Source organism: Accipiter gentilis, chromosome 4 (assembly GCF_929443795.1).
Source record: "Accipiter gentilis chromosome 4, bAccGen1.1, whole genome shotgun sequence".
In the NCBI taxonomy this organism is placed as follows: Eukaryota; Metazoa; Chordata; class Aves; order Accipitriformes; family Accipitridae; genus Astur; species Astur gentilis.
The window spans coordinates 29,336,895-29,364,480 of NC_064883.1; the positions used below are offsets into that span (position 1 = coordinate 29,336,895).

Consider the following 27,586-nt stretch of genomic DNA (forward strand, 5'->3'; position numbering starts at 1 on the left):
TTGTTCTGATTGCAATTACTTTAGCTTTTTTTCACAGTATGGCAACTGAAATTTGGGAGTAACAATGCTAATCCCATTCTCAGTCTCAAAGATTCTGAGAAGAGATTTTTCTGGAGCACTTGCTCAGCAAATTAGATTCTTTATATTTTCTTTTAATGAAAAATATACAACACTCTCCCACCTAACATATTGATGAATCGTATCTTTGCATAAGCTTTCCTTTCAGTATTTTTTAATTACTTTGTATTTTCTTAGAAATCAATACAAGACGAAAAACGGAAACCAAGAAAAGAAAGGTAATTTTTGTCATTATCTCACTATTGTCATTTAGTACTCTAGAAATAGTTCTTAGCTGTACTTCAACCAGGAGAATAAAGCATTAAAAAAAAGCATGGTAATTTGGTGATTCACAGGAAGGACATTGTATACAAAGTTAAAATATGCAATTTTCAGTGACAAAAATCCATTACAGAATTCAGTCGTTCAGTTTCACTACAGCATGGCCCTTTACCATGGCAACACAAGCATAATAATAAGTTAAGATAAGGTCCACATCAAAGATAGTTCTGACACAGAAAATAATTGAGGGTGCTTAAAATTCCAGCCAAAGCAAATGAGAAAACAGTTCTTTTTTGTTAGCAAAAATACAAACACTGTTAAAATTCTCTCCTACAAATATATGACTGTTTGGAAATAGATCATAAAAAATCAAAACAACAATTATTAATAACAGGTAAAGAAGAGTAGCCCTTGAAATTTCAGCCAGAAGTCTTTTCTTCACAGTGTAACTAACTTATTTTGATGGATCGCTGCAGAAATAAAGCAAGCAATAGATATATTCTGCCCTTCTGCATCTTAGATCCTTACATGCGCTGTAGACCTGGTTCACAGCTCCTGACATACATCATAGCTTTATTTTGTGTTTCTATACTTAAGCTTTTTTGCTGCTCCTCAGTGACATTGCTATGGTACCATAGCATGCATGCTGTGGAAGCCCAGTCATAGATGCACAATGAATGGGCTCTTAGCACTATCCTCGGCTGAGGTTGCAGAATACAAACTTTGTATCTAAAATATGTATCTTAAAGGAAGTTACATGACGTTATATGCATTTAATATGTGCTGTCAGCATCTAGCTTCATTCAACCACAGTTTAAATTGCACCACTGCTTAAAGGATTCACTTAATGTCCATGTCCCCTGCGTCTGGTCTGTTACAGCTCTTTTTCTGATGTCATTTGGATCCTGAAAAAAATTCACACCTATTGTTGTCTCCCGTTTAGCCAAAAAAAAAAAAAAAAATCCAAATCTAGTGGTTTCTCTCATTTGGCCTTGTTAGGTTTCACTCATCTTAAATCTAGTTAACCAGTTCCATGACTGCATCTTCTTTCATGTGCTGACTCTGTATTAATAGAACATAGCAACTGAAATCAATGAGTTATTTCTGGTTTCTACCAATGTGAGAATTGAATTCTGTATTTCTTTTTTTGAGTTGCTTTTAGGATATTATTTTTTCCCTACCCATTCTAAACTAGATGTTGGGATTGTTTTTTCTGTACATATGATACCCTGGATAGCATTCATCTAACAAAATAAGAGGCATCTGCATTATTGACACTGATATCTGAACTAGTTGCTTTAGATTCTTCTTGTACTCAGACAAGTAAAATAGTCATCTTTAGGAGAATGAGTTACCTCTTCCTCAAAGAGATATCTAAAATAGGTCAGATGAATTACACCATTAAAAATGCCTCCCCATTGAGTATAATGGCAAACCCAAACAATTTCAGTCAGATATATATGTCCGCTTTATGAACATCTAAAAGTATTTAGTCTTTCAAAATTCTCAATATCTACATCGTACAGCAGTTTTCAGAAACTGATTCCTTGTACTTATATATATTATTCCTTAGATCCTCAACACATAAACACAACTAATAATGATACTTGGTTGCCTTATTTTTCAATGTTGAATATAATGATGAAAAGTAAAACTGTTAACTTAGTATACTTATTTATTGACAGTCTGAGCAAAGTGCTAGATTTAGATATCTACTACCAAGAAATTTCATCTACTGATTCCACCTCAAAGGACAGCAGTTCTACCACAAGAAAGAAGAGACACCCAGCTGAGCGCAGGACTTCAATTTTAAGAGCTACTGAGCGGTAATTCATACAAAATAACAACAGGAAAAAATAAATTTTGTATATTCTTGTTGAAATACTCTAAAGATTCATAAAAAGAAAGATACACTTTCAAATTAGACATAAATCTATTTTTTTATTCATGGAATCTTGCCAAATTAACTTGTAAAATGTACAGCTGAAAATTTCCCATCTTTATGCAGCAGGGACAAATGCTAGTATGATTGGTGTTCAGCCTACCTGCTAGTTTTTGGCTTCCCAAGTGCCAGATGAGAAGGACAGACGTCCTGCTGTAAATGTGATCTAAAATCAAACTAAACTAAAGCAGAACCTAAAAACTGTATTTCTGATCTATTCGATTTTAAATAGGGTGGATGTGCGCTGAACTTTCTACTTGCTTTCTGCAGATAAGACACCAGCTTGACTGCCTCCTTTTCCTGCTGTGCTGTAGCAGCATATGTGTTTACAGCCTGTGATGGACACCACCAAGGTGGACAGCCAGGAGAAAAACCCTAAAGGGAGGAAGGAGGGTTTGCTCTACCTCCTCTCTTCCCATATAGACTTCATAGAGGGTGACCTCTGCTGGGCTCAGAAAATTCATATTCTCACTCTTGCCAATGCACCCACACACATGGCATGTGCAAACACATAATTATAAATCTTGATACATTTGAATCTTCTTGTGTCTTCATACATGTAAGAAAAACTTGGAAAATATCTAGGTCAAAGGCTTAAGGGAAACACTAAGCCTGGGATGATCTCTGAATTCAAAAATGTATCCATAGTAATAGAGGAAATTGTTTTAGAACATTTTGTGCCCCTAACGTACTTTATTTTTGGCATTTTTTCAGGTAGGATCTAAATTAGTTTTAGGAAGGTGTTGTGAAGGCATGGAATTAAAAATAATAATATCATGGAATTAAAAATAATAATATCAGGCAACTACAATATAGTTTACATCCCTCGGAAAATGTGGCATTTCTAGGGTGGTTAATTACACCAAATCTTTCACCCTGAGGTCTGGTTTAGATGGGCAAGAATTTTGCCACTGAGCTTACTAAAAGGAATGTCTTACCTTTTACTGTGTGCTGCTCTGATTGCATCCTAATTAGACATAGTGAAAAAATTATGTGTAACTTTTAAATTTACACTGTTACCTCTGAGGGCAGATGAGTGCAATTAATAAACATTTCTGCACTTCATTATCTCTCAAATGGGGTCACCTGGATCTAAAGACCATATAGTCATTTCAGTCTACAGAAGTGAAGCACTGAGTATTTTTTATTTGGCAGTTTACCTTTGATGCTGGTGTAGGACCAGTGGTGGGGTACACCTTTAGTGTAGAAGACTACAAATTTTTGTAATTATTTCAGAGTAATAACCTTTTTAAATAACTGAGCTTTATTGTTAATCTTGCTCCATGGTAACACGTGGTGCCAAGTCACCATTCCAGCCTGTCAGAGGTGGCTTGCAAAATGCATCTGAAAAAAAAAAAAAAAGGAGAGATGGCCACTTACAGTGAGCTCTACAGGCAGGTTAAAAACAGAGCAAACAAATTTATGCCAACTGAAAATCTGGTTCAGTAACCATCAGGCAAACGCTACTGCAAAGCACCCCCATGTTCTCACCCTATTTATGTCCTTTTATTATGTCCCCTTCGTAGAAGAACATGTTGTTCTTCTGTGTTCATCTGCTTTTAGTATACAATGTGTTTGTTCCAAGGTGCCTGCTTTATGCACCGCAGGAAGAGGCCTAGCAAAGTCAGTTGATTTTTTTTCTCTCTCCCTTTATTTTTTCCCCCTGAGGGAGGAGGTTAAGCAGTCGATTAGGAGAGTTTGCCAAGGTAAATGTTTTGACTTTAATTTCTAAAACACTTCTGCGCTTAATCCCTAGGTCGAGGGTTGCAGAAAGCCCCCTGGAAGAGAGTAAAACCGAAGATAATCCCTATGACTACAGACGACTGCTGCGGAAGACCTCACAGCGCCGGCGCCTTATCCAGCAGTTTTAGCTGCTGCTGCTGTTCCTGCTGCCATTTGGCTTTTAATAGCATAATCTTTTTTATCATTTTATACCATGTGCTTCCTTTTTTTAAAAAAAAAATCTCCAATGTTTCAAGTTTACAACATGTGTGTTCACGTGAATATGAAGTACTGTGGTTTACAGCCCAACAGCATTGCAAAGGGACACTGTCATTCGCATTTCTCATACTTTAAAAAAAAATTAATATAAAAATCAGCTTGCTTTCAAATACCACTGCTACATCTTAAAATTATTAGACAGTAAGCAGCTTAAATCTAGTTCACTTTCCTCAATGTGTATTTCTTTCTTTTTTGCATTTCATCAGTCTCATCCAATTAAAACAGATCATTTAGTTCATAGTTCCCTGGTTAAGCTTTCAAATTCCCATATGCACCTTCAGAAAACCTTAGTTATTGTTTCTAATAAATTGTTTTACAGGAAAAAAAAAAATTACAAGAACACCATAGGGGAATTTTTGCTTATTTTAGGTGTACAATGCCCAAATTTTGGGATGAACAGTTTGTGGCAAGTGTCCCTCTAATGAAAAAAACAAACATGAATGATTAATTGGATAGCATGCTATGGCAGTTTATTTCATTATTGACTTTACTGTAAAGCTAGTAGCCAGTTTTAAAGGTCAATACTGTGTGTATAATCATTATGTTGGAGATGCCTATTTATGGGAAGTATATCCACCTCTGAGCTTTGTGACTAAGTGATGAACTTTTAAATCGTGTTTGTTTTGTTCTCCTTTGCATTAGATTTTTAGGAATCTTAATCTCTGGGGTGCCAAGAAAGGAATAGAAATACGCTCTCTGGTTGATTGCTGCCTAGATGTAATGATCATTCTTAATCAGTTCCACTAGAAATTAAGTGGAAATAAAAGCAATAGCCACTGTGTTCAAATTTTCCCCTGATTCCTTATTCAAAAGACCTTATTTCACAGAAACCACACAGATAATTGCTGCAGTTCCTTTCAGGATTCGTAATTGCATGTTCCCTGCTGCAAAGCAAGAGAAGGCAAATTTCGTGATGCCAGTATAAAGACCTGATCCTGCTCCCTTGCTTAGCTCTCCTAAATACTACGATTGGCAGGAGCAGCCAGCCGCAGGGGTTGGGTTTTGTCCGTTCCACACACACACTTGGCCCTTTCCCCAGAGACAGGTAACCATTGCTTCCTGATCTGTAACTAGTCATAAGGCTGTGCACCAGATTAAAATTCGCTGCAATGTAAAATTTGCGATAAATTGTTTAAATTCCGAAATCTGTTTTGAAGTTGCTTTCTCATGTATTACTAAAACGGTGAAGTAAATAAAAAGGCACAAAGCAGCGATACGGTTGGCTGTGTCTGAATTACACCCAGAACTGACGAAACGCTGTGGACTGGGGCATGAAGGAGCAAGGCAGGGAAGAGCTCACAGCAGCCTCTCGCCGTGGAAAGCCGGAGTTACCACCTGCGTTTCCTTAAAGTCGATGCGATCTGGGAACTGGAATGGACCTGTAATTTCACACGAAGAGATGCCTAGGCTGGTTTTCTTTTACTTTCCCACCGGGGCAGTGTTTTAAAACACCAAGACATGTCCGTGAGGGGACAGTAACCATGGGGGTGCATGCAGAGAGCAGAGAGAGATGCCCCCGGCCGAACACAGCCTGGGAGCCCCCAGGGCCGGGCCTGGCCTGTCCCGCGCTCTCGGCAGGGCCAAATCCTGGCCTGGGGTGGTCCCGCCTGCCTCCCTCCGAGCGTGAGGGCTTGAAATCCCTGCCGTGCGGGAGGAGAGGCAGCCCCGGCAAGGAAGGGCTCCGTGCTCCCGCGGAGAAGCGGCTGGGTGGAAGGGGGAGGTTCGGTTGGTTGCCTGCAGAAACGACGTCGGGGAGGGGACGGGAACGGTGGTTTTCCTCCTCTTCCATTCTCCCCTCCGAGACCGGCTGCTTCCCGCGGGGCTGGAGCGGGCAGGACGGCTCCGCGGGGCTCCCCATCGCCGGGGCGTTGCGGGGAGACCCCGGGAGCGGCGCGGGGGTGCCAGGAGAGATGCCGGGGCGGGCAGGCGCAGAAGCCAGGGGCCGACCCCAGACAGCCGACGGGTCGCCCAGGACCTCTCCCGCCGCCCCCGCGGGAGGGCAGCCGGGACCCCTCTGCCCGGCCCGGGAACGGGGATCGCCCCAGCCCGGCACGGGCCCCTCCGCCAGCGCCTCCTCCGCGGCGGCCCGGCCCGACGGGGCCCCCGCCGGTCGCTGCGGGCAGGGCAGGGCCGGCCCGGGGGGGCGTCGGGGCGTCGAGGGGGCCGTCCCTTCCCTGCCCCGGGACTCCCCCGCTGCTCGCCGCCTGCGGCAGGCGCTGTCCCGGCCTCGGCGCCGCCGCCCGGGAGTCCCCTGCTCGCAGCCGCGGGGGTGCCCCGGTGCAGGGGGTGAGGGGCGGGGGGAGATTTCTCTGCGCTTTGCAGCTCACAAGCCTGGGGACGCTTCCCCGTAGCCCCAGGGACCGGCGTTCCAGCCCTCCCCTCAGCGCTCGGCGGCCGAGTGGCCGTCCGTGGTGTGGAGGCGGCACAAAGCACCTCGCTCGCCTTGCCCTCCCGAGGCAGCTGCGGCCCCCGCGGGTCTACCCCGAGCGTGTTCCCCCGTCCCCCGTCCCCGCCCCTTCAGAGCAGGATGCGGGAGACCCTTCCCGCCCGCCGCCGCCGCCGCCGCCGCCCCCCGCCTCGGCGGGGCACCTCCCCCGGTCCCCGCGGCGCCGCCCGTCCCGCCCCGCCCCGTCCCGTCCCGTCCCGTCCCGTCCCAGGCAGGGGGGGCAGCGGCCGGCGGCGCGGCGCCTGCGGGGCGCGACGGCGGCAGCGTGGCGGAGCGCGCCCCGGGGGCGCCCACGGGAGACGCTCCCACCCACGCGTGCCCGGGGCGCCCCCGCCCCTTCGCCTGCCGCCGCCTGGCGCAGACGCACGCATTTACACACCCGCACACTCACACTCACGCACACTCGCTCAGGCCGCCTGGGCTGCAGCTCGCCGCTCCTCGCCCGCCCCGCCGGTTCGCCTCCGCCATGGCAAGCCCCGGCTCCGGCTTCTGGCCCTTCGGGGCCGAGGAGGGCTCCGCGGCCGCCGAGAGCCCCGGCACAGGTAGGGGGGCGCCGAGCAGCCGGGCGGGACCGGCCCGACGGAGCCGCGGAGCCGCCGCGGCAGCGCTGCCCGCTCGCCGGAGACCCCTTTGTGGCTGCTCGACCGGCGGGACGGGGCGGCGGGGACCGACGGCGGCTCCAGCCCGGCCCGGCCCGTCCTGGCTCGGCTCGGCTCGGCTCGGCTGGGCGGGATGGGGGGGGTGGTCCTGGGGAGCAGTGCCGGCTTTCGGACGAGGCGCCCCCCGCCCGCGCCCGTCCCCACGGACCCTCCGCTCCATTTTCTCTTGCAGCCAGAGCCTGGTGTCAGGTTGCCCAGAAGTTCACGGGAGGGATCGGAAACAAACTCTGCGGTAAGGGCCGGGAGGCCCCGGCAGCCCGCGGCGGAGGCAAGGCTGCGCGCCCGCGGAGCGCTGGCGGGCGGCCGCGGGCCCTGCGCCGGGGCGGGGGGCGGGCGGGGGGGACCGGGGCTGGTGCCGCGGTGCTGATGAGGCCGTGTGTCCGTGTCGCTGTCAAGCCCTGCTCTACGGAGATGCCGAGAAGCCCGTGGAAACCGGCGCCAGGGCAGCCCCCGGGGCAGCGGAGACGCGGCCGGCCTGTACCTGCGACAAAAAACCTTGCGGCTGCCAAAAAGCGGAGGTGAATTACGCCTTTCTGCACTCAACAGGTAACGGCGCTCCCGGGCCACGCCGCGGCTCGAAAACTAACCGAAAAACAGCGGTTCGGTCGGGAAATCGCCTCCGCCCGCGGTGCGCGGAGGCCGGGGGGGGGGCCCGACGGTGCTCGGCGGCGGCTCCGCGGAGCTCGGCGCCCCCAGCCCCGGCCCGCTCCTCCGCCTCCCCGGCACCCGCGGGCACCGGGCGCTCCTCGAACCCGCCAAGAAAAGAGCCCAAACCACAAAAGGTGCCGGAATAAAATCCCGGCGTTGCTGGATGGAGCCTGCAGGTTGCTCTTTCTAAGGAGCACTGACAGCAGCGACCTTCTCGTTGAAGTCCCCGCGATGTAATTAAGGTTTGAGGGGAGGAGGGAGGAAGAGCGCTCCCTTACTGATTTATTTTAATTCGAGGTGGTTTTGCGCTTCATCTTTCCTGACCTTGGAGGGAGCGTCTCGGCCACTAAATAGATCCCCGCTGCCCGCAGAAATGCGCTGGCCAGAAACGCTCCCGTTTGCACGGCAGACCGGGACGAGCTCTGCCCTGCGCTGCTGCAGGCGCCCTGCGCTTGTGCTGCTGCCGGCCTGACCGCTCCCGGGTTCCCCCAAATTACGGGGTTCCGCTTCAGCTCGGCTCTGCCTGAGCTGTCGCACTTAAACACAACATGTCAGTGTGTGTACTGAGGGACTGTGCAGCGTCGCCTCAGAAAAAGGCATTAAATTATCAACAAGTTAATTGCATTGGAGAGTCACGATGAAGGTATTTTTTATTGCAAGGCAAATGGCAGTTTTTAGAGTGCTCCTTGCAGCATTTGTTTCCCAATCTTTATTTTTCCTGAGATTCGTTTTACCTTTTTTCTTGCTCTCTCCCATTGTCTTAAAAATTGGTCTGAAATACTCTGTGGGCAGAATTTGCGATTTTAGATAGGATGTTAAAACCTATCGCCTCTCAGAACATTCCTTAAAATACGGTCCTACCAATTTGCTTATTAAATGAAAACGAAGTCCATTTGTATTGCACGCAATGAAAAGATTACCTAAACATAAATGGGAGAAGCCTTTGTCCAAAATCTTCGTATATGGTCATAAAACAAAGTCAACTTTTCATTTCTCCGTTTCCAGATCTTCTGCCGTCATGCAATGGAGAAATAACAACTATGTCTTTCCTACAAGACGTTGTGGACATTTTACTTCAGTATGTGGTGAAAAGTTTTGATAGATCAACAAAAGTTATTGATTTCCATTACCCAAATGAGCTGCTCCAGGAATATAACTGGGAACTGGCAGACCAGCCACAGACCTTGGAAGAAATTTTATTGAACTGCAGAACAACTCTGAAGTACGCAATTAAAACAGGTAATAGCCATGCTCATTTTCTACCATGTATGGTCTCATCCATTGATTAAAGGTATCATTTCATTTTATCTTGAAACGTTAAAGATTGAAGCAGCAACTGTATTTTGTCAGTTCCAAGCGATTTCTAGCCGAGACAGAAATCGTTTTCCTAAATGATAAAATACTCCAGCACCCTGTCTCTGTAGCTGTCGGTGCAGCATTACACACCCTTTCCAATTTAAAATTAATGCTTCTGTGCATCGGAGTTGCCGAGTGTGCCACTGAGCACTTTCCTCCTTTCTTTTTCATCCATTTTACATGTGATGGCCCGGGGATCGCCCCTTGCTCCCTGCAGACCCGGGGGGTGCATCGGGTGCGGAGCTCGGAGGCAGCCGGGACATGGGGCGAGCGGGGTGGTTGTGTCCCTGCAGGGAGGCAGGAGGGACCTGCCGATTTAACAGGCAAAATCGCGATAAATGCCCTGTCAGTGGAAGCTCTGAGCGGCCATTTGCCGTGTCTCTCCCCTTACCTGCAGGACATAAAAATAGGAGAATTTGGCAGAACTGTGCACAGAAGTATTTAGGGGGTTTTTTTCGACTTCAGGCTCAAGCAATAAAAGCAACGCCCGAATTGTTTTAATAGCCTTTTGTTGTTGTTTTTCACTGGGGAGGGCAGGGATGGGTTGACTCCTGCCTGTCTGTGACCCAACCCCCCCCTCATTAGTCGTGCCCCTCTGTGGGCTTCGTGGCATGGAGGCAGCGTGGAGTTCACCCAGGCGTGGGGAAGCCCCCCGGCTCCGCACCCGGGGCCACCTTAAATAAACTGCGGCGGAGCGGACAAAAAGCGTAGCTGCAATTAACGGCTGTGATTGAGAAATAATGTGGAGTGCGGGAGCTCTTAGTGAGAATTCGGATTGCTGAGAAATTGCTTAAAAATAAATGTGTAGCAATTACTGAAAGAGACAAAAGGCTGACTTGTGAATAGAGGTTGAGGGGAAAACAAAAACCAGGTTATGTCACCTTTTGGGAACGGAACAGTCTGATCCCACTAAAGATTGTGGGGGATCTGTGTAATCCTCCTCTTTTAGAGGTGAAAATGGCCAGCTGAATTTTTTTTGATGTATGAGTTGGGTGCTGTCAAAACGTCTGTAAAATACTGGAATAAATAGTTAGATAAATGATGTCCACAGGAACAAAGTCGATCAGTCCAGTGATCCATGTGATGTGTCTGGGTAGGACATAGGAAACGTATTTTCACAGAATGCTGTGAAACACAAGATCTGTGATTCTGGGAAATCAAAGAATAGGGTTTCTTAAGCAATTTTCGTTTATCTTTTTTTTTGTTATAGCCTGTTTCAGATAATGGACCTATTTCATTTTGTGCATCCAAAAAAAGACCCTTTAAAACAATGTTACCATTTCTCTTCCACCCTGTAAATATGCAAGGCTTTCGCTTCTTGGCATTTCAAAATTTTTTTTAATGAAAATAGTGTTTTCAGGGGCCAAGGACTGGTGCTGGGGGTGTTGTGTGAGATGTGGCAGCGTGGTGGGTTTTGTTCAGGGGGTGCAGAGCTGCCTTGCTTGGCTGCCGCCAGTCCTCAGCATCCTGGGGGGGCCACCCCAGCCTGGGGGGGCTCACCAAACATGCGGGGTTTACACCTGGACCCCTTTGGCATGTGCTTCAGCGTAAAACGCTTGAATTACCCTCAGAGGAAGGACAATGTGGTGAGATTTCTGGCGGTGGGGGTCTGCCTCCACTCCCGCTGCAGGAGCTCTTTGGACACGGCCCCTCCTGGGCTGGGGGGGGGGGGGGGGGCGCTGGGCTGCGTTTGGCTGCAGGGGCCCGGGAGGCTGATTGGAAAATAAATTGTATTGCTTAGATTAGCCTCACAGCTGGATCCCCAAGTCCCACTACTGATCCCTGGTTGGGATTCGAGGAGCCGGCTGGCTGATTTTTTGGCCGAGGGGCAGGTGTGGGATGCTCCCAGGTGTCGCCCGCATGCCGTGGCTCGCTGGGGTGCCCGAGGGACCCACACGCGGCTTTGTACCCCCTTACCAGCTACCGGCACCCACCTCCAGCAAGAATTTTGTCTGAGGGAATATAAAAGGCAGCGTCTTCAAATGCAGGGAAAGATGGATGTGAAATTCGGTTACTGTGCGATGCTCTCTAGGGGAGGAATTGAAATGGGAACATTTAAGAATGGTTTGGAAACCCCAGGAAGGGCGTGAGGAGCTGGCGCTGGTCCATCCTCGCTCCCCGGCAGGCGCTGGTGCTGGTGGCAGGCCGCGCGCAGTGGGGCTGCGAGCAAGGCCAAAGCCAGCGCCGCCGGCCGTGCCTTTATCCGCACTATCCGGCTCTGCCCGGCCCTTCTCCTCCCTTCCGTGTGGAGGCCGCAGAGGCTGCACGTTCGTGCTAGGGGATGTCTGCGCCTAAAACCGAGTGCAGGCGGGAGCATGTTTGAGAGGAGGGTGTGTGGGGCGAAGGCACGTCCTCGGCAGGGAGAGCCTGGCCCTGGCTGTCCCAGTGCCTCGGCCTCAGTTCTTGACCATCATCTCCCGATTTACTCCGGGATATGTGTAAATATGTTGTGTACTGCTAAACCGACCAGTGAGCGGTAATCCTATTTTCACATCTCCCCCCCTCCCCGCACCCTGTCAGTCTATTTTCCAGTCACCTCTTTGTTCGGTGACAACGACGAAAAAGGATGTGCGTTTCAGGCAGACGGCACCTGGGTAGTAATTGCTAAGCATCTCTCGCAAACTCTTCTTACCTGGCTGGCGGAGCCTGTATTTTAACCAAAGCCACAATTTTCCATGGCCACCTAGTCGAGGAAGAGAGCTCGCTCCCGTATTAGGGTATCACACGGACGGACAAACCCTTGCAGCTGAGGCTGGGGCCAGATTGGGGCGTTACGTTCTCTGCCATTGCGTGTTAAAGCCGCGCTGCAGGAGGGAAGGGCACGGAGTGGAGGGGGCCATGTTACAGGTGTAGGCACTGGGGGCTCAGCCGGCAGCCACGCCAGCAGCAGCAGCTCCTGCTCTCCCTGTACGAACGTCTCTGTAGGAGCACAACGCTGCTCCCCCCCGCCTCGCTGGCTCCAGGGTATGGCCGCCCGAGCCCTGCGTGCAGCCGGCTCTGTTCCTACGGCAGTTCCCAAAGCAGGAGGTGTGCTGCGAGGTTTCCTTGAAGAAACAGGCAGTGACAACAGGGCTGTCGCCTGGGGCTGGGCATGGGGCTGATGGAGAGCCGTTGAGACGCGGCAGCTGCAAATACGAATTCTGCTATTCCCCAGCTTTTCAGTGTGGATTTATTTCCAAAGCAGGAGTTTTTCTGGCCTCTTTGAGCCTTCCTGTGGCCCAGATTCACCAAAGGCTTTCAGCTCCTAATTTTCTGTTGCTTTCTGGTGGAACTTGGGAACCCACTTGGAGCCTGGCTGTGAGATTGAACCTGAGCTATAAATACCAAAATCTCTCTCAAAATCCCATTGTCAGGGGAGATGCAGTCCTCTGCAGGCAGAGCCCCTGGCGTGGGATCGCTGTGGCTTTGGCGGCGGTGGCAGGGCGCACGTGTGCCCCAGGCCCACCAACCCCACTCGGGAGCATGCAGGGCAGGGGCCAGATTCTGTTCATCCTGCTGGATCTCGGCATCATCCCTTGGTGCCTGAGGGGCTTTGGCCACCTGTCCTGGGCAGCGTGGACCCGGGGAAGGTGGCAGGTCCTGTCTCCGGTGGGGAGGGCTCGGCGCAAAACGCAGTCAGTCTGGATGGCAGCGGCATGGGGCTCGTCTCACGTTAAGGGCGCAGGGAGCTGGATTTTGCGTGTGTGTGTCTCCAGCCAGCCCTTATTCCCTGCTGTGGTCTGCCTGCACAGCCCGATTACTCTGCCTTTGTGTGCTGCAAGGTGGGAGCGGGGGAGCAATTCCCCATGCTGTTCTGCCAGCCATGTGTCTGTGCCTGATAAGAGGCCACCGGAGACCAAAGATAAGTTTTCTCTTGGTGCTGGGTCTGCGTTTTCCTCAATCATCTTGCTTTATCTTTTGTTTTCTGTGATGGCAATAACAGTACGTTGTCTGTGGGTCAGGACAGGTGTTTTCCAAGCAGAGGCTGCCTTCCTTTCAGTTGGACGGCGTTTAAGTAATTGTGAACCATCCATAATTTGTACTGGTAATTATGCCACTTAACAGGGGCTTGCGGGGAGCAGCTAGTAAAAACAGAGTTTTAATGGTCCCTGGGTTTAATGGCTCTAGGCATGTTTTTAAGAAAAATCTCTACCAGAATTTTAGAAAAAAAATTAGGAACCAATTAGACTAACCAGGTAAATGGACTATCAGCTCATTGAGTATATTCTCGTGCATCATTCTGCTGGGGCAGCAGTGCTGGTTTTCATGGCGTTTGTTTAAAATCACAGTTGCGAGCAGCCAGGCTATTTGTAATTGCACTCTGACAGGGAAGAAATGACAAGGACCGCCACCTTCCCTGCCATCTTCATACAATCATCAGCCATTGAGTCATGTGCAAAGCAGTCACCAAAATGTTCCATTTTCTCATTTTGCCCTGTCTATTATAATCATTAGCCATTCATCACTGATGTTATATGTAATGGCAAGCTCTTCAGATGGTGTCTTGTGCGTGCCTTTCAAACCTAGCCAGGCAAAAACACATCCAGTGACAACATGTGACACACTAACAGGAGCAAACAGCTATTTTTGTGAGGCAGCGATGTGCTAATTTTCAAGGCATATTGAGAGGATAATAGGGAATGCTGGAATTCATTATTCTGCGTTCAGTGTAATTACTCTGATTTTACTGAGTTTGGAATGAGAAAGAAGAGAAATCCTGCCTTTTCCAAGAAATGTATTTATTGCTGTTTGTTTTGTTTTGTACCTTGAAAGCACTTCCTTCTCTATAGAAATCTGGAGGTAAATATACCGTTCAGCACTGAATAGTTTCATTCAGAGTCATCAGCCTTTTGATAACATTTTCCATCTTATGCAGGACACCCTAGATATTTTAATCAACTTTCAACTGGATTGGACATGGTTGGATTGGCAGCAGACTGGCTGACGTCAGCAGCAAATACTAATATGTAAGTAGCAGATTTTTTTCCAAAGTAATATTTAATGCAATTTTACAGTTATACTCTAAAAAGCTGCTGTAGCTGAAAGAAAGAAAGAATACTTTTATGTTAAGGTTGCCGGAAAAACAATTGTCTGCTTTTTAAATGGTTGCTACTGCTATTTATATGAAGACTTTCAACTTTGTTCTGTAGGCTGTCTTCTATAAAATTTCATCATACTAACATGATGTCAGTTTTGCTACCCCCCCAAAAAATATACAGAAAAAAAATATTTTAGCATTTTGCATGCATAAATCTGTAAAACGAAAGGTGTGCTAAGTGAACAGTTGCATTCATGTAGAGGGGTTATGTACAATCCATACTCAGAGCAGTTAGAGCCATTGCTTTCTTTAAGAAAGAGGTGCAGAATTTAAAGTGTGGAGTCTTTTTTCACTTTGGGACTAGGAAGCATTTTTGTGCACTTGCTTAGCTTCATGCACTGTCTTGTCATCATGAATAGGACTGCTGATGTGTATGCTTCTAGACATGCACACACGTTTTTGCAAGATGAAGGTCTGGCTCTGCCCAGCAGTTCTTAAATATAGGGCAAAGCCTTGAGCCTGGAAGAGATGGGCAAGAATTGTTTCACTGAAATGGGTGGAAATGGAGTCTTAAGCGCTCTCAGCATTTCTCTTTCTAGACATTTGATGTCAAATCAGAAGGAAGATTATCAAAATTATTGTAAAACAGAACTCTACCCAGTGCAAGATAGAGTATATTGTGGCTATAATGTAATATAATATTGGAAAAAGATGTGTTAGTGTTGCAGATTAAAGCATTAAACATGGACATTACTACATTTCAGGTTCACCTATGAAATTGCTCCAGTGTTTGTACTTTTGGAATATGTCACACTAAGGAAAATGAGAGAGATGGTTGGCTGGCCAGGGGGCTGTGGCGATGGGATATTTTCACCTGGTACATGACATTTCAAGCTTTCTTTATTTTTCAGACTATGCTATATGACATCCCCTGTAGTTAAAGAGTAAACATAATTATGCATGTTTGAGAGGACACTTGCTAATAACTACCAGTGGCCTCTTTGAGATAAAGTATTGCATGTTTATGAATTTCAGGGATGTGATTATGAGGGTCTGTTTGAGCAAATTGCACTGCATTATAAGCAGCTGTAATGGCACATGGGAAACATAATCAGAAGAGACATTTGCCTTGCCGTTTCTCTTTGCCCCCACTTTTTATGGATTACATGAAATATAAAGACTACTGTGTTAATAATGGAGGGAAGAAACACAACAATGCTCGCCATCACCGCAGGGGAAATTGGAGCAAAGAGGGAAACACGTAGCATCCCTTTAAGTAATTTTGGTGGAGTCAGTAGGATCTTGCCAACATTACAGTATGCAGTTAGCTTTCCATGTGTGAGCTGGCGTGTTGAGCTCAGTGGGGGTACTTGGGTGGGTAGTTAATCTGAGTGCTTAAAGGCTCAGAAACCTGGTACCTTGAGGGCAAGTCAATAAGGCAAAAAGTGAGCATGATTAAATATAGAGAAATCATGGACTCTGACAAACACTACATTGGTAAGACGTTTTTTTTTAATCATTCCACTTAGTCTTTTTATTTATGCTCTTTGTCACCTCCTATCTTACTCTGGAATTTCATTGCTAAAAATTTTGGCCTATCTCACCAAATGGCAAAAAATTGAAAGAATTGACATTAGGCATAGCATCTTGGCTTGTCAAAAGATAACAGACTGGTAGCTGGTGGGGAAGGAGCCCTTCTGGAAAGAAAGTTCATTGACTAATGGAGAGGGAAAGAGTGTCTAGAGTATTGAGCAAAGGAAAGGCCTCACTGATAACAGCCTAGGATATTCATTTGTCTGAGGGCATGAAGGGTAAAGTTCATGCTGTGCAGAAGATCAGGGAAGGCTCATCTTCAATTTCTGACATCTGAATGCATGTGTGGGAAGTAGTGCAGGAGTTTTGTCCTGGGCCTTTCCACAGAGGTGGAAAAAAATATAAGAATTTGCATTACTTCTTGTTGAGTCCTTATTTAAAAAGCACTGAGAGTGAAAGCTCTGACAGCTTTTACTGTAGTGCTTCGAGGTCCTGACCAAAACCATGGCCTCCATCACACTGGGCAGCATCCTCACGTGTATCACGAGCCCAGGACCTAAGCCAAAGTTTTTGGAAACTGGACAGGGTTGGTTATTGTCCAGTCCCTGGCCTGACTCAGTACAGCTGGTCTTCAGTTCCTCACCTTGCAGCCTTGAGCCACAGTAGCCCCACCGGGCTGGGCAGGGACCTAAGAGGGGAGACAAGAGGAGTAGCGATGCTGCTCAGCCAGACCTGGTGGGCACGGGCAGCAGGCAGGGGTGAGAGGCTCAGTGCATGCACCAGATCTGCCCACGTCTGGCAAACCGTGCTTGAGATAGTGTGAGTCAGGGAAGATGTATGCCTCAGGAGGAACTGCCACCCCTCCCGGGTCTGCGAGAGGTCCCTGCCTGATCTGGGGGGCCAGGGTGTTGCTAGTAGGTCAGATGCTGGAGCTCACTTCATCTAGCTGAAACCTGGATGGGAACAGGCTCTCAGGCAGGTGTGTACTTGTGCTGGCCATTTGCAGTGCTGTCCCCTCTCGTCCTTTCTCTTTCTGCAATTTCTGGTTTGTTGTGCAAAGTGCATCTTTCTAATTCACTCTCTTAAGGCAGCAATACCCAGTGTGCAGGTTCTGCTTTTTTAGGCAATTATCAAAATCATCTCCATGCTCTCTTCTCATTTCAAACTGTCACGACTTCAGCTGAAGACGTTACTGTTGCAAAGAAAAGGTTCTTGCTCTCTGCATTCTCTGGAGTGAAATACACGGTATCAATACATGCAAAGCGTAAAGGCCTGATTATGTTCTCCAAATTCTGTAGGTGTGTTTCGTCACCTGCAATTAACAGTGGGTGTAAACACAGCTGCAAAATTAAAGGCAGAATGTGGGCTTATTAATAAGCTTAACATTAAATGGCTAGGTAATAAATACTAATAGGAAATCTTGGTATTGAAGAAACTTAACAGTCTTGTTTCTTTTGACACTGAGCCAATGACTTTGGACAAGATAGGCCAAATTTTTTCAACTTGGATACCTTAGTTCAGTCACCTAAATCATCAACAGCAGCCGTTACATGACATCTGCATTTTTTAGGGACAGGTACCCAAGCATTTCCTCTTAATCTCTCAATTTCTTGTTTTGTCATTTCTGAAAAGAGGTGTAGAAATATGTTCATACCTCTCAATATAGTTGAAAGGGGAAGAAAAAGCCTGATCTGTTCTGACCCCCATGCCAGCGATGCCATCCCTCTGTGGCATTTTCCCTTGGATTCACAGGAGGGGTCACAGTTTCTGTGGGCTGTGGAACAGTATATATATCTCCAGTGGGATAAACACAAACCTTAAAAAAGTCAAAACGATGTTAAATTTGCCAGCACATATACCCTGCTGGTGTAACATGGTGTAACATAGATGCTTTCAGCAGAGCTACCTTGATCTGCTTAAAGGGTGGATTTTGTCTTATCTCACTTTGGCTGTCCAAGCGTTGGGTGTCTACCCTGGGCTGGTTACAGCAGCTCCCATATATTCAAGGGAGAGGGGTGGATGTGTACACAGGGCAAGTCATCCAACCTACTGCAAACAGCTACCTTAGGATGAGCTGAACCATCTTCTGGAGTGCATGTCTTGTGCTCTTCACTCCATTTTTAGATGGATGAAAGTTGGGTTAGTTGAACTCTACCTCAGCTGCACTCTGACCTGTTCATTTAAAAGCCTAAACCCATGATCAATATACACCTTTGCTTTAGATAAATATATGTGCATAAACATCAATATATAATCAATCTGTATATATATATATAATATATATACAGGATAAAACTGCTGGATTTTATGTATACATGTCTGTGTGTGTGTGTGTGTTTGTATGCATACATATGTAAAAGTACTCAGACTCTGCCTCAGGTTCTGCATTATATTCCCATAGTGCTCATGCAGCATTAAGGTATAACCAAACCTTGTTCCACTGTAGACACAGAGTCTTAGTTCCTAAAAATCTCAAAAAGGAAAAATGAAGTGCTTGGTTTTAATTCATGCATTGACAATTGAAATATGGGAACAGAATACAGCAGAGCTGTCATCTGAATACCCATCTTGAAGTGGGGTAAAATATCCATCTTGAAATGTGTGTTTTAAGTCAATGTATGCCAGTGATTTTAAGGCTAGTATTAGGGATATCTAACCTTTTTCCCTTGCTCCAGTCAGAGGACAAATAAAAAGAAAAATATTTGTTAGAATGACCTTTTTTGCCTTTTTCTGTCCCCCCGCCCCCCTCCAGTTATCCAACAGATAGTGTCTGTTGGGACTCACTATGGGTTTCCTCAGACCTGGGGCATGAAACGCCACCCTGATTTGGGAGGGGAGAGCACACATTAGGTTGCACTTGGAAGCCCCTTGGGACGTTGCCTTGTGGTGGCATCTGCTTGGGAGGTGGAGCACAGTGGGTGTTATGTGTTGATGGCATATGGAAAGATAAGATTGGGGACTAAAGGAGAAATGGTAGCAAAAATGAGGTTGAAAGGAAGCCCAGATCATTTTTTTCAGTAGTACTTTTTGCATAAATTGTTATTTGGGTGTAGTAGATCCTGTTATTACACAACCCAGTTGCGAGGAGCATCAGGAAGAAGAATCCATGTTTCTGCCATGAGGCAGAAACCTTAACATTAGAGTTAGAAAAACCGTAGCAAGACTTGTCATTTGTTCTGCAATGCTATTACAATGCATAGAAAAAGTAACAGTATATTACTGTGGACTCCAGGTGGTGCCATATCTAACATGTATGCTATGTTGATTGCACGTTTCAAGATGTTCCCAGAAGTTAAAGAAAAAGGAATGGCAGCTATTCCCAGACTGGTTGCCTTCACATCAGAACATGTATGTGTTTCTGTTTTTTCCTATCTGTTACATCTGCTTGTATGAATTTATGATGAAGAAAATAGCTAAATGGGAATTTGTAGTCAACTGTCTTCATTTCTGTTATTCCTTCACTGGGAATAAAAAAATGGGAAGGTGCTGGCTTTTTGATACATAGAGGGATGAGCTGAGTGGTTATCTGTGGCTGAAACCCAGGGAGACCAGGCTCTACAAACCACTGCCATTTTTTTGCGCTCACTTGTGCCTGTATAAATGTCAATGTGAATGGTAAGGACCACATCAAACGATGAGAGCTCATCATCGGGCTTCAGCACTTTCTGCCAGGAATGTCTTTTGTTCGGGTCACTCTGGGGGAACAGAAAATAATGTCAAGTCAAAATGTTTCTGGCTGAAGCCACTCCTGCTGTTATTTAATGAGAGGGTGATAACATGCATGAAGACAGTAGTAGGGAAATGCTGTGTGTGTGTACAGCAGAGCAGCTGCGGTATACGGTGGGCAACTGGGCTTTGCTCCGGGTTTCTGTCTGTAAGCCAAAGCTTCAGCACTCTGGGGTTTGTCACAGGCACCTACGGGATCTGACAGTGCAAGAGGGGAGGGGAGGGGAGGTGGGCACAGGAGAAATCAGAGTGGTCCGCATGGGAGAAACACAGACTTTTTTGCTCTTTGAGCAACCATACAGAAGTCATATTTCTGTCTGTATTGGGGGAGGTTATTTCAGCTTTATGGCCATTTAAAATTCCTTGCAGCTTATAGTGGAGAATGCGTGTGCAGGAGGAAGGGGAAGAGGAAGGGTTGTAACCAGGAGGGGCTGTAATCTCTCTTCAGGCTTCATGGTCCCCTTCTAAATTTCTCTCCAGCTGTGTGGGCCCAGCCAGAAAGGACTCTTTCATGGCTGATGCCCAGTAGGATACTGTCCATGTTAAGTAGCAACACCCTCCTGTCTGCCTTTTTTGACTTGCCAGAGAATGTGTTTCCATTCTGTGCAAGTGTGAAGAGCAAAGTGTCTTGAAAACTGATCGGAAATGCCTAGGAGGAAGTCCCTCTGAAGATGCCTTTCATGACAGTAGGGTGAGATGCAATACACAACTGCAGGCTCCGTGTTGCAGAATAATTGTCCCCAAAGCAGTCAAAGAGAATGATATGCTACAAATGAGTGGCAACTCTCCAAAGTTGGCTGTACAGCTAGAGATGCCTTATTCATATGGAAGTTACAGACCTAATAAGTCTTGCAAATAAGGTTCAGCATGATTATTTAAAATAACAAATCCTATTAATCATTAGAGAATTTCATTGTATTCATGGCTATGGAATGTTAAACAATGAACCAAATTGTGCTATCAGTCTCAAAATAATGAAATGAGCTTTAATAATTGTGTTTTCATGCCAGGGAAGAAGCAGTCCCCATAGCAAATTAAACATTCCAAAATCAAATATACTAGAGAATCCATAGAACAGCATCTGAAATCCATTACACTCTAAAGATATCTTGAAATTGCACTTTTGTCCCTTCCTCAATCAATTTTTTTATTAAGTATGTAATGGCACATCTTCTAGGGAAGTTAAGAAACCACGCTACATGAAGACAGCACCCTTTAACCCTTAGTTGCCCAAAGGATATGGGATCAGGGTTTAACCTTCAAAACAGCAGAGGCTGTTACAGGAATTACAGAGGCCTAGAAGTACAATCCCTTTTTAGATAGGAAATGTCATGCAGAACCTGAATAGACACCAAGATATGAGAATGTCATTTGTCTGATTTACAACATCATGCTGATCTTCTACTTACTTTTAGACTCCCCAGCCTGAATCTGGTTTCTCTCTGCCGCCGTTGCATGCTCTTGTAAGATGATGGCTGTGGAACAAGCAGACTATAAGCGGGATACTATCATTTCCCCATGTTCTGCACATGTGGCATGATAGTAAACAAAGCTTAAAGTTATTGTATGTGTTTAGAAACTTTGAGATTTTTGTCTCAAAATTTTGAGTCAGAAGCAAAGGTTGCAATATCAGCAATTCTCAGACAAGAATTTCAGCATCACAGACCAGACTTTTGTTTCCATTTCTACCAGTCTAGAGCTTCCATTACTATAAATGAATGAAGTTACGCCGCAATTGCTGCCAATATTACTGTAATCAGAATCTGGCCTCAGTCTGATGCCCTGGTAGATTCACCTGCCAGTGGGGGAGAAGGGAAGGGAGGAGTAATTCACAGCTCCTAAGTAATTCTCTTCCTAATTTAGGAGTGCATCGTGTTCCTAAATTAGGAACCTCACTCTGTACAACCAGTGAATAAAGGCACCTCTGGAGAGGCACTCAGAGCATCCAAATTAGGAACCTAAATATTCCTTAATTTAGATGTTCTAAATCACCTCTGGGAGGGGTTCACCTACTTCTGTGCATTGACCATAAGAGAGATCAACCTCCAGACATACGTAACCTACATTAGGTGCCTAAAATAGGTTATGTGACTATTCACCATGCATGTTCCCAGTAAGCAGATCTTCCCCGAGCTGTTCAGTAGGACCGTGACTTATGTCTGACTCTGCTTCTGTTTATTTCTGTTTCACCAGTGATGGTGAAGTACACTGTAACTGCTTGGGTTGGTCTTGGCCCAGGTATAATTTTGCTGAGATGCATTCATCCTCAGGACTTAATTCAATCCTCTGTATTCACCAATGCATCATCAGTGGTTCTTTCATCTGCACCGGTGCAGGAGCAAAGTGGCGTCCTTCAGGGCAGCTGTTCAGGACTGTACATGATGCAAGAGACCTTGATTCAGGGGTAAAAGTGATGGATGCCAGTTGTAAAAACCTATTTTAGTCTATTGTTTCAAACACAATGAAAAATCTAAGATGAAGGCCTGCTCTTGTGTTCCAGCGCATCAGCTTTAGGCTGTTGTCAGTGTTCAGCTGAGCACGTCTCTTTTTCAGTGTGGAAAAAGCAGCTGAAAGGGAGAGGTCCCTTCTCAGAATATTTTAGCTGATCCATTTGTCTATAAGGCAAGTCCTGTTGAATTTTAACCCATTCCCTGTTGTGATTTTGACCTGGCCAACTAGCACTCTCTTGAACAGCATCCAATAGTAGCTGGAAATAGTACGGAGCGGGTATCACCCCTAGCAGGCAAAAATGACAAAGTCATCTTACCCTGAGGAGGAAAGGGGTGCAGAGGGGGAAAGTTTAGCTGTAGAGAACTAGTTGGGTTCAGGTTACAAAACAGCCTTTGGCCTCTTTATTGGTAGCATAAAAATAGCTTAAGAGACTTACAGCTTTTCCGTGGACTTGGTTTTTAATTAGGGGCCATACAAACTCAATCCACAGTTCAGAGAATGAAAAAAATGCTGGGCATAATTGGAAAGACAGAAATTTCCTCATCTCCTCTGTTCTCCAACCCAGCAAGGCTGTGCTCATGTAGTCCACATCAGCTTTCATCGTTTCCTACCCCTCTAGCAGACCCTAAGGAGGAACACCTTGTCAGGTGCTCACCAAGGAAATAGCAATACAACTCCTGTCATAGTTTTGGAAAAGAAAATGAAGAGTAAGAACTGGCAGGTGGCTGAGTCTGATCTGATAATAAGGGACCTCTTCACCCAGTTAGAGACCCAAAGGGACACAGAGAGGTTCTTTCTGCCTCTGGCATCCCCCCATCTGCACCGCTCTTGGGGTGGACTAGCTCCTGCGTGAGGCTTCACTGAGAGTGCATCTCCGGCATCCACTGACTGTGAAGGGAGGGTCTGTTGGCTGCTCAGGTTTAAGGTGCCAGCATTGCAGAGAGCCAGACGTACTCAGAGGGACCTCATCCTCTAGGGGAGCACCGGGAGCGCCTGTGAGATGTGGCTTGTCTGTGATGGTAGGGGAGCACCCTCAGCAATAGTGCACACAGCATCCACACAGCAACTAGATCGGAGGAGGCAGTTAGCAATAAATCACCTCTTCAGCTTCTTGCATGCTGATTTCCCCTTGTGGACAAGCCCCATTACTTGCAGGGAATACAGCTGTGGGAGAAGAGTGGCTTTGTCAAAGTTTTTGTTGGAACAGTTTCTGAAACCTAATATGGAGGTTCTTGGCACTGAGGCAGGAGGAAATTAAAAAGTGACTTCTGTCTCGAAGTAGGCAGCTCCATAGACCTCCATTTCACACAGCCTACAGAAGATTTTTGGTTTCATTTCTGTGTAGATTGAAAAGCTGATCTCTAATCCCACCACTTCCATAGCACATTGTGTTGCCCTCTGGGCAGGCAATTTAGGAGACAGTTTGCAGGACAGCTACCTGCAAGAAGCAGTCCACGGGGTGGCCTCTTTGGTGGGGCTTCCAGGGATAGATTTGAGGAGCCTGAAAGTCATGTTTTCTGTTTGGTAGCATAAGTTATGAAGCCATACGTTATACTTCTGAGCATATGGAGTAAGTAGGGAGTAGTTTTGTTTCCACCTAAGGAAACTAAAAATCAAACTTACGGATTCACACATTCTTTCTTTCCACTACCTAATGCATAATAACTAGAAAAGTATTTTTGGTGGTATTTGAAGCCAGGGGGAAACAGTGAAAATTTGGTCTTATTTGAGGAGCAACTTAATTCAAGTAACACCATTCAAATCAAAGTAAAACCATTTTCCAGAAAAATAGTGCTTGAGGGAAGACTATCCCATAGGAGATATTCATCACTTGGGTCTAATCCTTCATCTGGTTGATACCTCGTGACTTTTACACTGCCACAGGATCCTCCTGAACTCAGTGCAACATTTCTTATCCACAGATAATGCTGTGAAACTATCCGCACTGGAAAAAAACAAGTGAGTCTTGCTGAATTAGAAAAGCAGTATGAAGTTAAATATTTAAAAAATGCAAAAGATGGACATATTAGTATCTTGTGCAGAAACATTAATATATTCATTTCTCTCCTGACATTAACAAATAACTTTAAAAACTGAATAGCAGTAGCTAAAGGAAACAAGAGCAAACATATATGTCATTACAGTGTATTTAAAAATGTGATGGGACACAATATACTCCTTTTGTAGATAACTGAGGGAAAAGCTATAGCGTACAATTAGGTGTTAAAGATAGGATTCGTGTCACTTTAATCTCCTAAAGTGTAAACATTTAATCTGAGTTAAAAAAGAGAGCAAGATCTGCAGCAGACAACTCATCCTCGTCTAAAATGGGTGCCAAAGCCTTGGGGATGAGGTGCCTTCTGGAGGTATCTTTTCTTCCCCACTACTGAGGGAGCCCAAACAGCAAGCCTAGACCAGCCACACGTATTTAGATGATTAAGAGAGAAGTAGCCCAGCCTACACATCCAGGGATCCCACGTTATTTAAATCCCAGGAGAGGTGGAGAGGAAAGCGTGTTCACCTCCTTTGCTGGTGTGTGGCTGATAGGGTGAGGCTGGGGGTCCAGGTCTGCTGGGCACCAGGCTGCCAGCAACCAAACCTTCAGACCTCAAAGAGGATTCGGATGCTGGATGGCTCAGCTTGCTCAGCATTTGGGAACTCGCTTCTTATGAGCTCCCTCCACAAAGCTTGTGCCACTCTGGATTTATGTGAGCAAGGAGAAACTGCTGTCTGAAAAAACAGCCGTGGCCTTTGGGGCTCAGAACGTTAGGATGGTTCTTCCTGATAGCTTCAACCGTGTCATGAGCAAGTAATTTAGCAAGCTATAAAAATAGAAGCATCTGTATATTGAAGCATTGTTCATTTAAGATAACTGTGCCATACTTTTCAGCATCGTAACATTTTTAATTATTCTAATTCTTCCTTTTCCCAAAAGGCCTATTAATTATTTCTTCTGTAATGAATTTACAATGTGTTTTTACTTTACAAAGCTAACTATGGAAAAATGGCTATCGGGTAAACAAACCTATTCCTAACAGCATTTGAAATTTTAGACAAAGGGAAAATTCCCCTGGCTCAAAATCACCGAATTTTTTTCTGACCAAAAATATGCTTTTGTCACTACTATTGGCTAATACTCTATAACTTCTCCTTCACCACTGAATTTTAACCACATTCTTCTCAGAGAGAAATTGAGGTTCCTGTCTATTGGGGATGTATTTATAGTCTTCCATGCATCCATTTGCAATGCATGAAGGGAGGGAGAAAGCCTCAGTGACAGCCCACTCCCGCCTGCATGTTGTCCCATCTCTGGCAAGCACAGGACAGTGGTGAAACTCTGGACCTGCCAGCTTCTACTAGCCTGGTTTTTCCTTCAGGACTGGCATCAGGCAGTCTGCCCCATCCTCCCTTTTTGTCTCAGGTTCTCCCACCATAAGACTTCAGATCTGTAGAACTCCTACATGGCTGTGTCGTGAAGGGTGGTGTTCAAACTCACTTCTCTACGTGGCCAAACAGCCTGTAGCCCCAGTATTCCCAAAGGGGTCACAATTAGTGTCCTTCTTCCCCATTAGCCTAGCTGAATCTGTCAGTAGTTCTGTCTAACCAGTCTTATTTCTGCAAACCTTTCCTTCTCTTTGACCTTTATATTTTTCTATGTTTACCTTTATATTACACAGGCAACCAAATTTTCAGCACCATCCCATGGAATATTAAAACAACGTTTAATATTCATCGTTATTAGGGAAGTTTTCTTTGCTCTTAAAACTATATTTTTTCAATTTTCACTGTCGTCCTGGCTCTTTTAGAGCCTCTCAGGCAGTTGGAGTAATTCCTCTGATGTTACCCTGAGAAAGAAATATAGAAGCAGTCATAGATCTGTGACTGTATACACAGATTGAGCAATTTCATATTCAAAGTTTGTTTATAAATTGTAATTGCATTTGCCCTTCTGTGCACAGACTTCTGTATTTCTTCCCAATTTATCCCTAAACCTGTTTTGGTTCCTGACCGCTGAATTCCCTTCAGTCTTTAAAAAGCCTGCAGGCAACCGAGCTATCAGCACGACATTCATTTTTTCCCCAATGCTGTTTTAGCAGTGCCGTGAGACTTCTCAATGAGGCAGCTGAACTTGGCCATATTCCAATGGATGCCTTTGAGCACATGGGCTTAATTTTCTTCTTCATAGTAAACCATTCAAACCTGTATTTTCTTTTTAAAGGCACTTTGAACAGTTCTATTTTCTATTAGAAAAACAAATCACAATAGTAAATCTATTTTAACTAGTATGGAATAAGGAACAAGATTAATCAATGTAATGTCATTGACTCAAAACCCAGTGAAATACATCTGTGACTCTTCACTCCTACATCTCTACCTGTATTTATATATTACACTACCCAGTATGTGCACATCAGCTTGTGTAATACCTAAATAAAAAATAGATTAATTTTTTTAAGTTCATAAATTCAATTCTGGCTTCACATAGCATATCAATGAACTGTCATTATGCTGGCAATATTCTGTCTTTGTTTAAGTTCTTGCAAAGTTAAAAAATACCTTCCTAAACTTGGGAATTTTTTATAAGCCTCCTCATGGCCTCTCCTCCTCCCTGCTCTCATAAAGTTGCACTGCTGCACCATGGGTCTCAGGGAGACCTGAAATGCTGGGAGGAGACTTCAGTACTTTCCATGTATAAAGGTTTGTGGATCGGTCACAGTCCAAGCCTTAATTTACAGTGCATTTGTACTTGGGAGAAGTCCCCTGACTTTAGTGAAGCTGATGAAGCCTGTGGAAATGTGTTTGTTCAGAAATTCATTTTCATGAAATAAAGGACGTGCCATGAAAAATACCAATGTGATGGCTAAGCAGGCCGCTGATGTTCAGTGTATAAATACTTTCTAACACCTTGTGACTCCAACAGAAAAACAACAGGGCAAACTCCCTATCTAATCTGAGCATACCACTAACCTGTAGTTTTACTAGGCTAGACAATAACAGCATGTTAAAATCAAACATCTACCAGTTTCCAAAGTGCTGGTGCCTGCAGGGGCTGTACACTTTCCACTCTCACAGACAGCAGATATCACAGGGCTTGGTCCACAGGGAAGGGGTAGAAATCTCCTCATGGGATGTCATTTAGCCCCCACTCCAAACCAGCAACCCTCACACTGGATGAATCCTTCCCTGGAGGTGCCTGTTTCCCCCAGAATGCAGAGGGAGCCTACTTGATAACTTAAGCCTGATTAGACTAGCTGCAATGAACCCAGTCTAATTCACCAAAACACTTAAGCACAGGCACAAATCCCTTGTTGCTCATCTAAGCGCATGGGTATGCGTTTCATTTGATCATCATCTTGTGTGAAAGTCAGTCCGACATGCATATTTACATTTCAGAACGTGCTTAGTTCAGGGGCTAGCATGGTTTGCTGTACTAGCGCCTTAAAAGCTGATTTTAGGTCCAGGCAATA

General features: G+C 45.8%; 2 protein-coding genes across 11 annotated transcripts in view; both read left to right on the forward strand.

Annotated features, from left to right (window-relative positions):
• Positions 1–5,489, forward strand: part of MYO3A (myosin IIIA) — a 146,014-nt gene extending 140,525 nt beyond the window's left edge. For all 8 annotated transcript variants that reach the window (XM_049798246.1, XM_049798245.1, XM_049798242.1 and 5 more), the window contains 3 exons: positions 256–296; positions 2,025–2,165; positions 4,038–5,489. In XM_049798246.1, coding sequence (XP_049654203.1) covers positions 256–296; positions 2,025–2,165; positions 4,038–4,152 — 297 coding nt within the window. In that variant the 3' untranslated portion in view covers positions 4,153–5,489. The remainder of the gene's footprint in view (positions 1–255; positions 297–2,024; positions 2,166–4,037) is intronic.
• Positions 5,490–6,992: 1,503 nt separating this feature from the next.
• GAD2 (glutamate decarboxylase 2) overlaps positions 6,993–27,586 on the forward strand; it is a 41,759-nt gene continuing 21,165 nt past the window's right edge. The window contains exons 1-7 of one of the 3 annotated variants that reach the window (XM_049798249.1): positions 6,993–7,270; positions 7,560–7,619; positions 7,784–7,933; positions 9,041–9,274; positions 14,247–14,337; positions 15,173–15,285; positions 19,174–19,289. In XM_049798249.1, the coding sequence (XP_049654206.1) occupies positions 7,195–7,270; positions 7,560–7,619; positions 7,784–7,933; positions 9,041–9,274; positions 14,247–14,337; positions 15,173–15,285; positions 19,174–19,289 (840 nt within the window). In that variant the 5' untranslated portion in view covers positions 6,993–7,194. Of the gene's footprint in view, positions 7,271–7,559; positions 7,620–7,783; positions 7,934–9,040; positions 9,275–14,246; positions 14,338–15,172; positions 15,286–19,173; positions 19,290–27,586 lie in introns of those variants that run through there. The other 2 variants (XM_049798250.1, XM_049798251.1) reach the window with 2 other exon arrangements.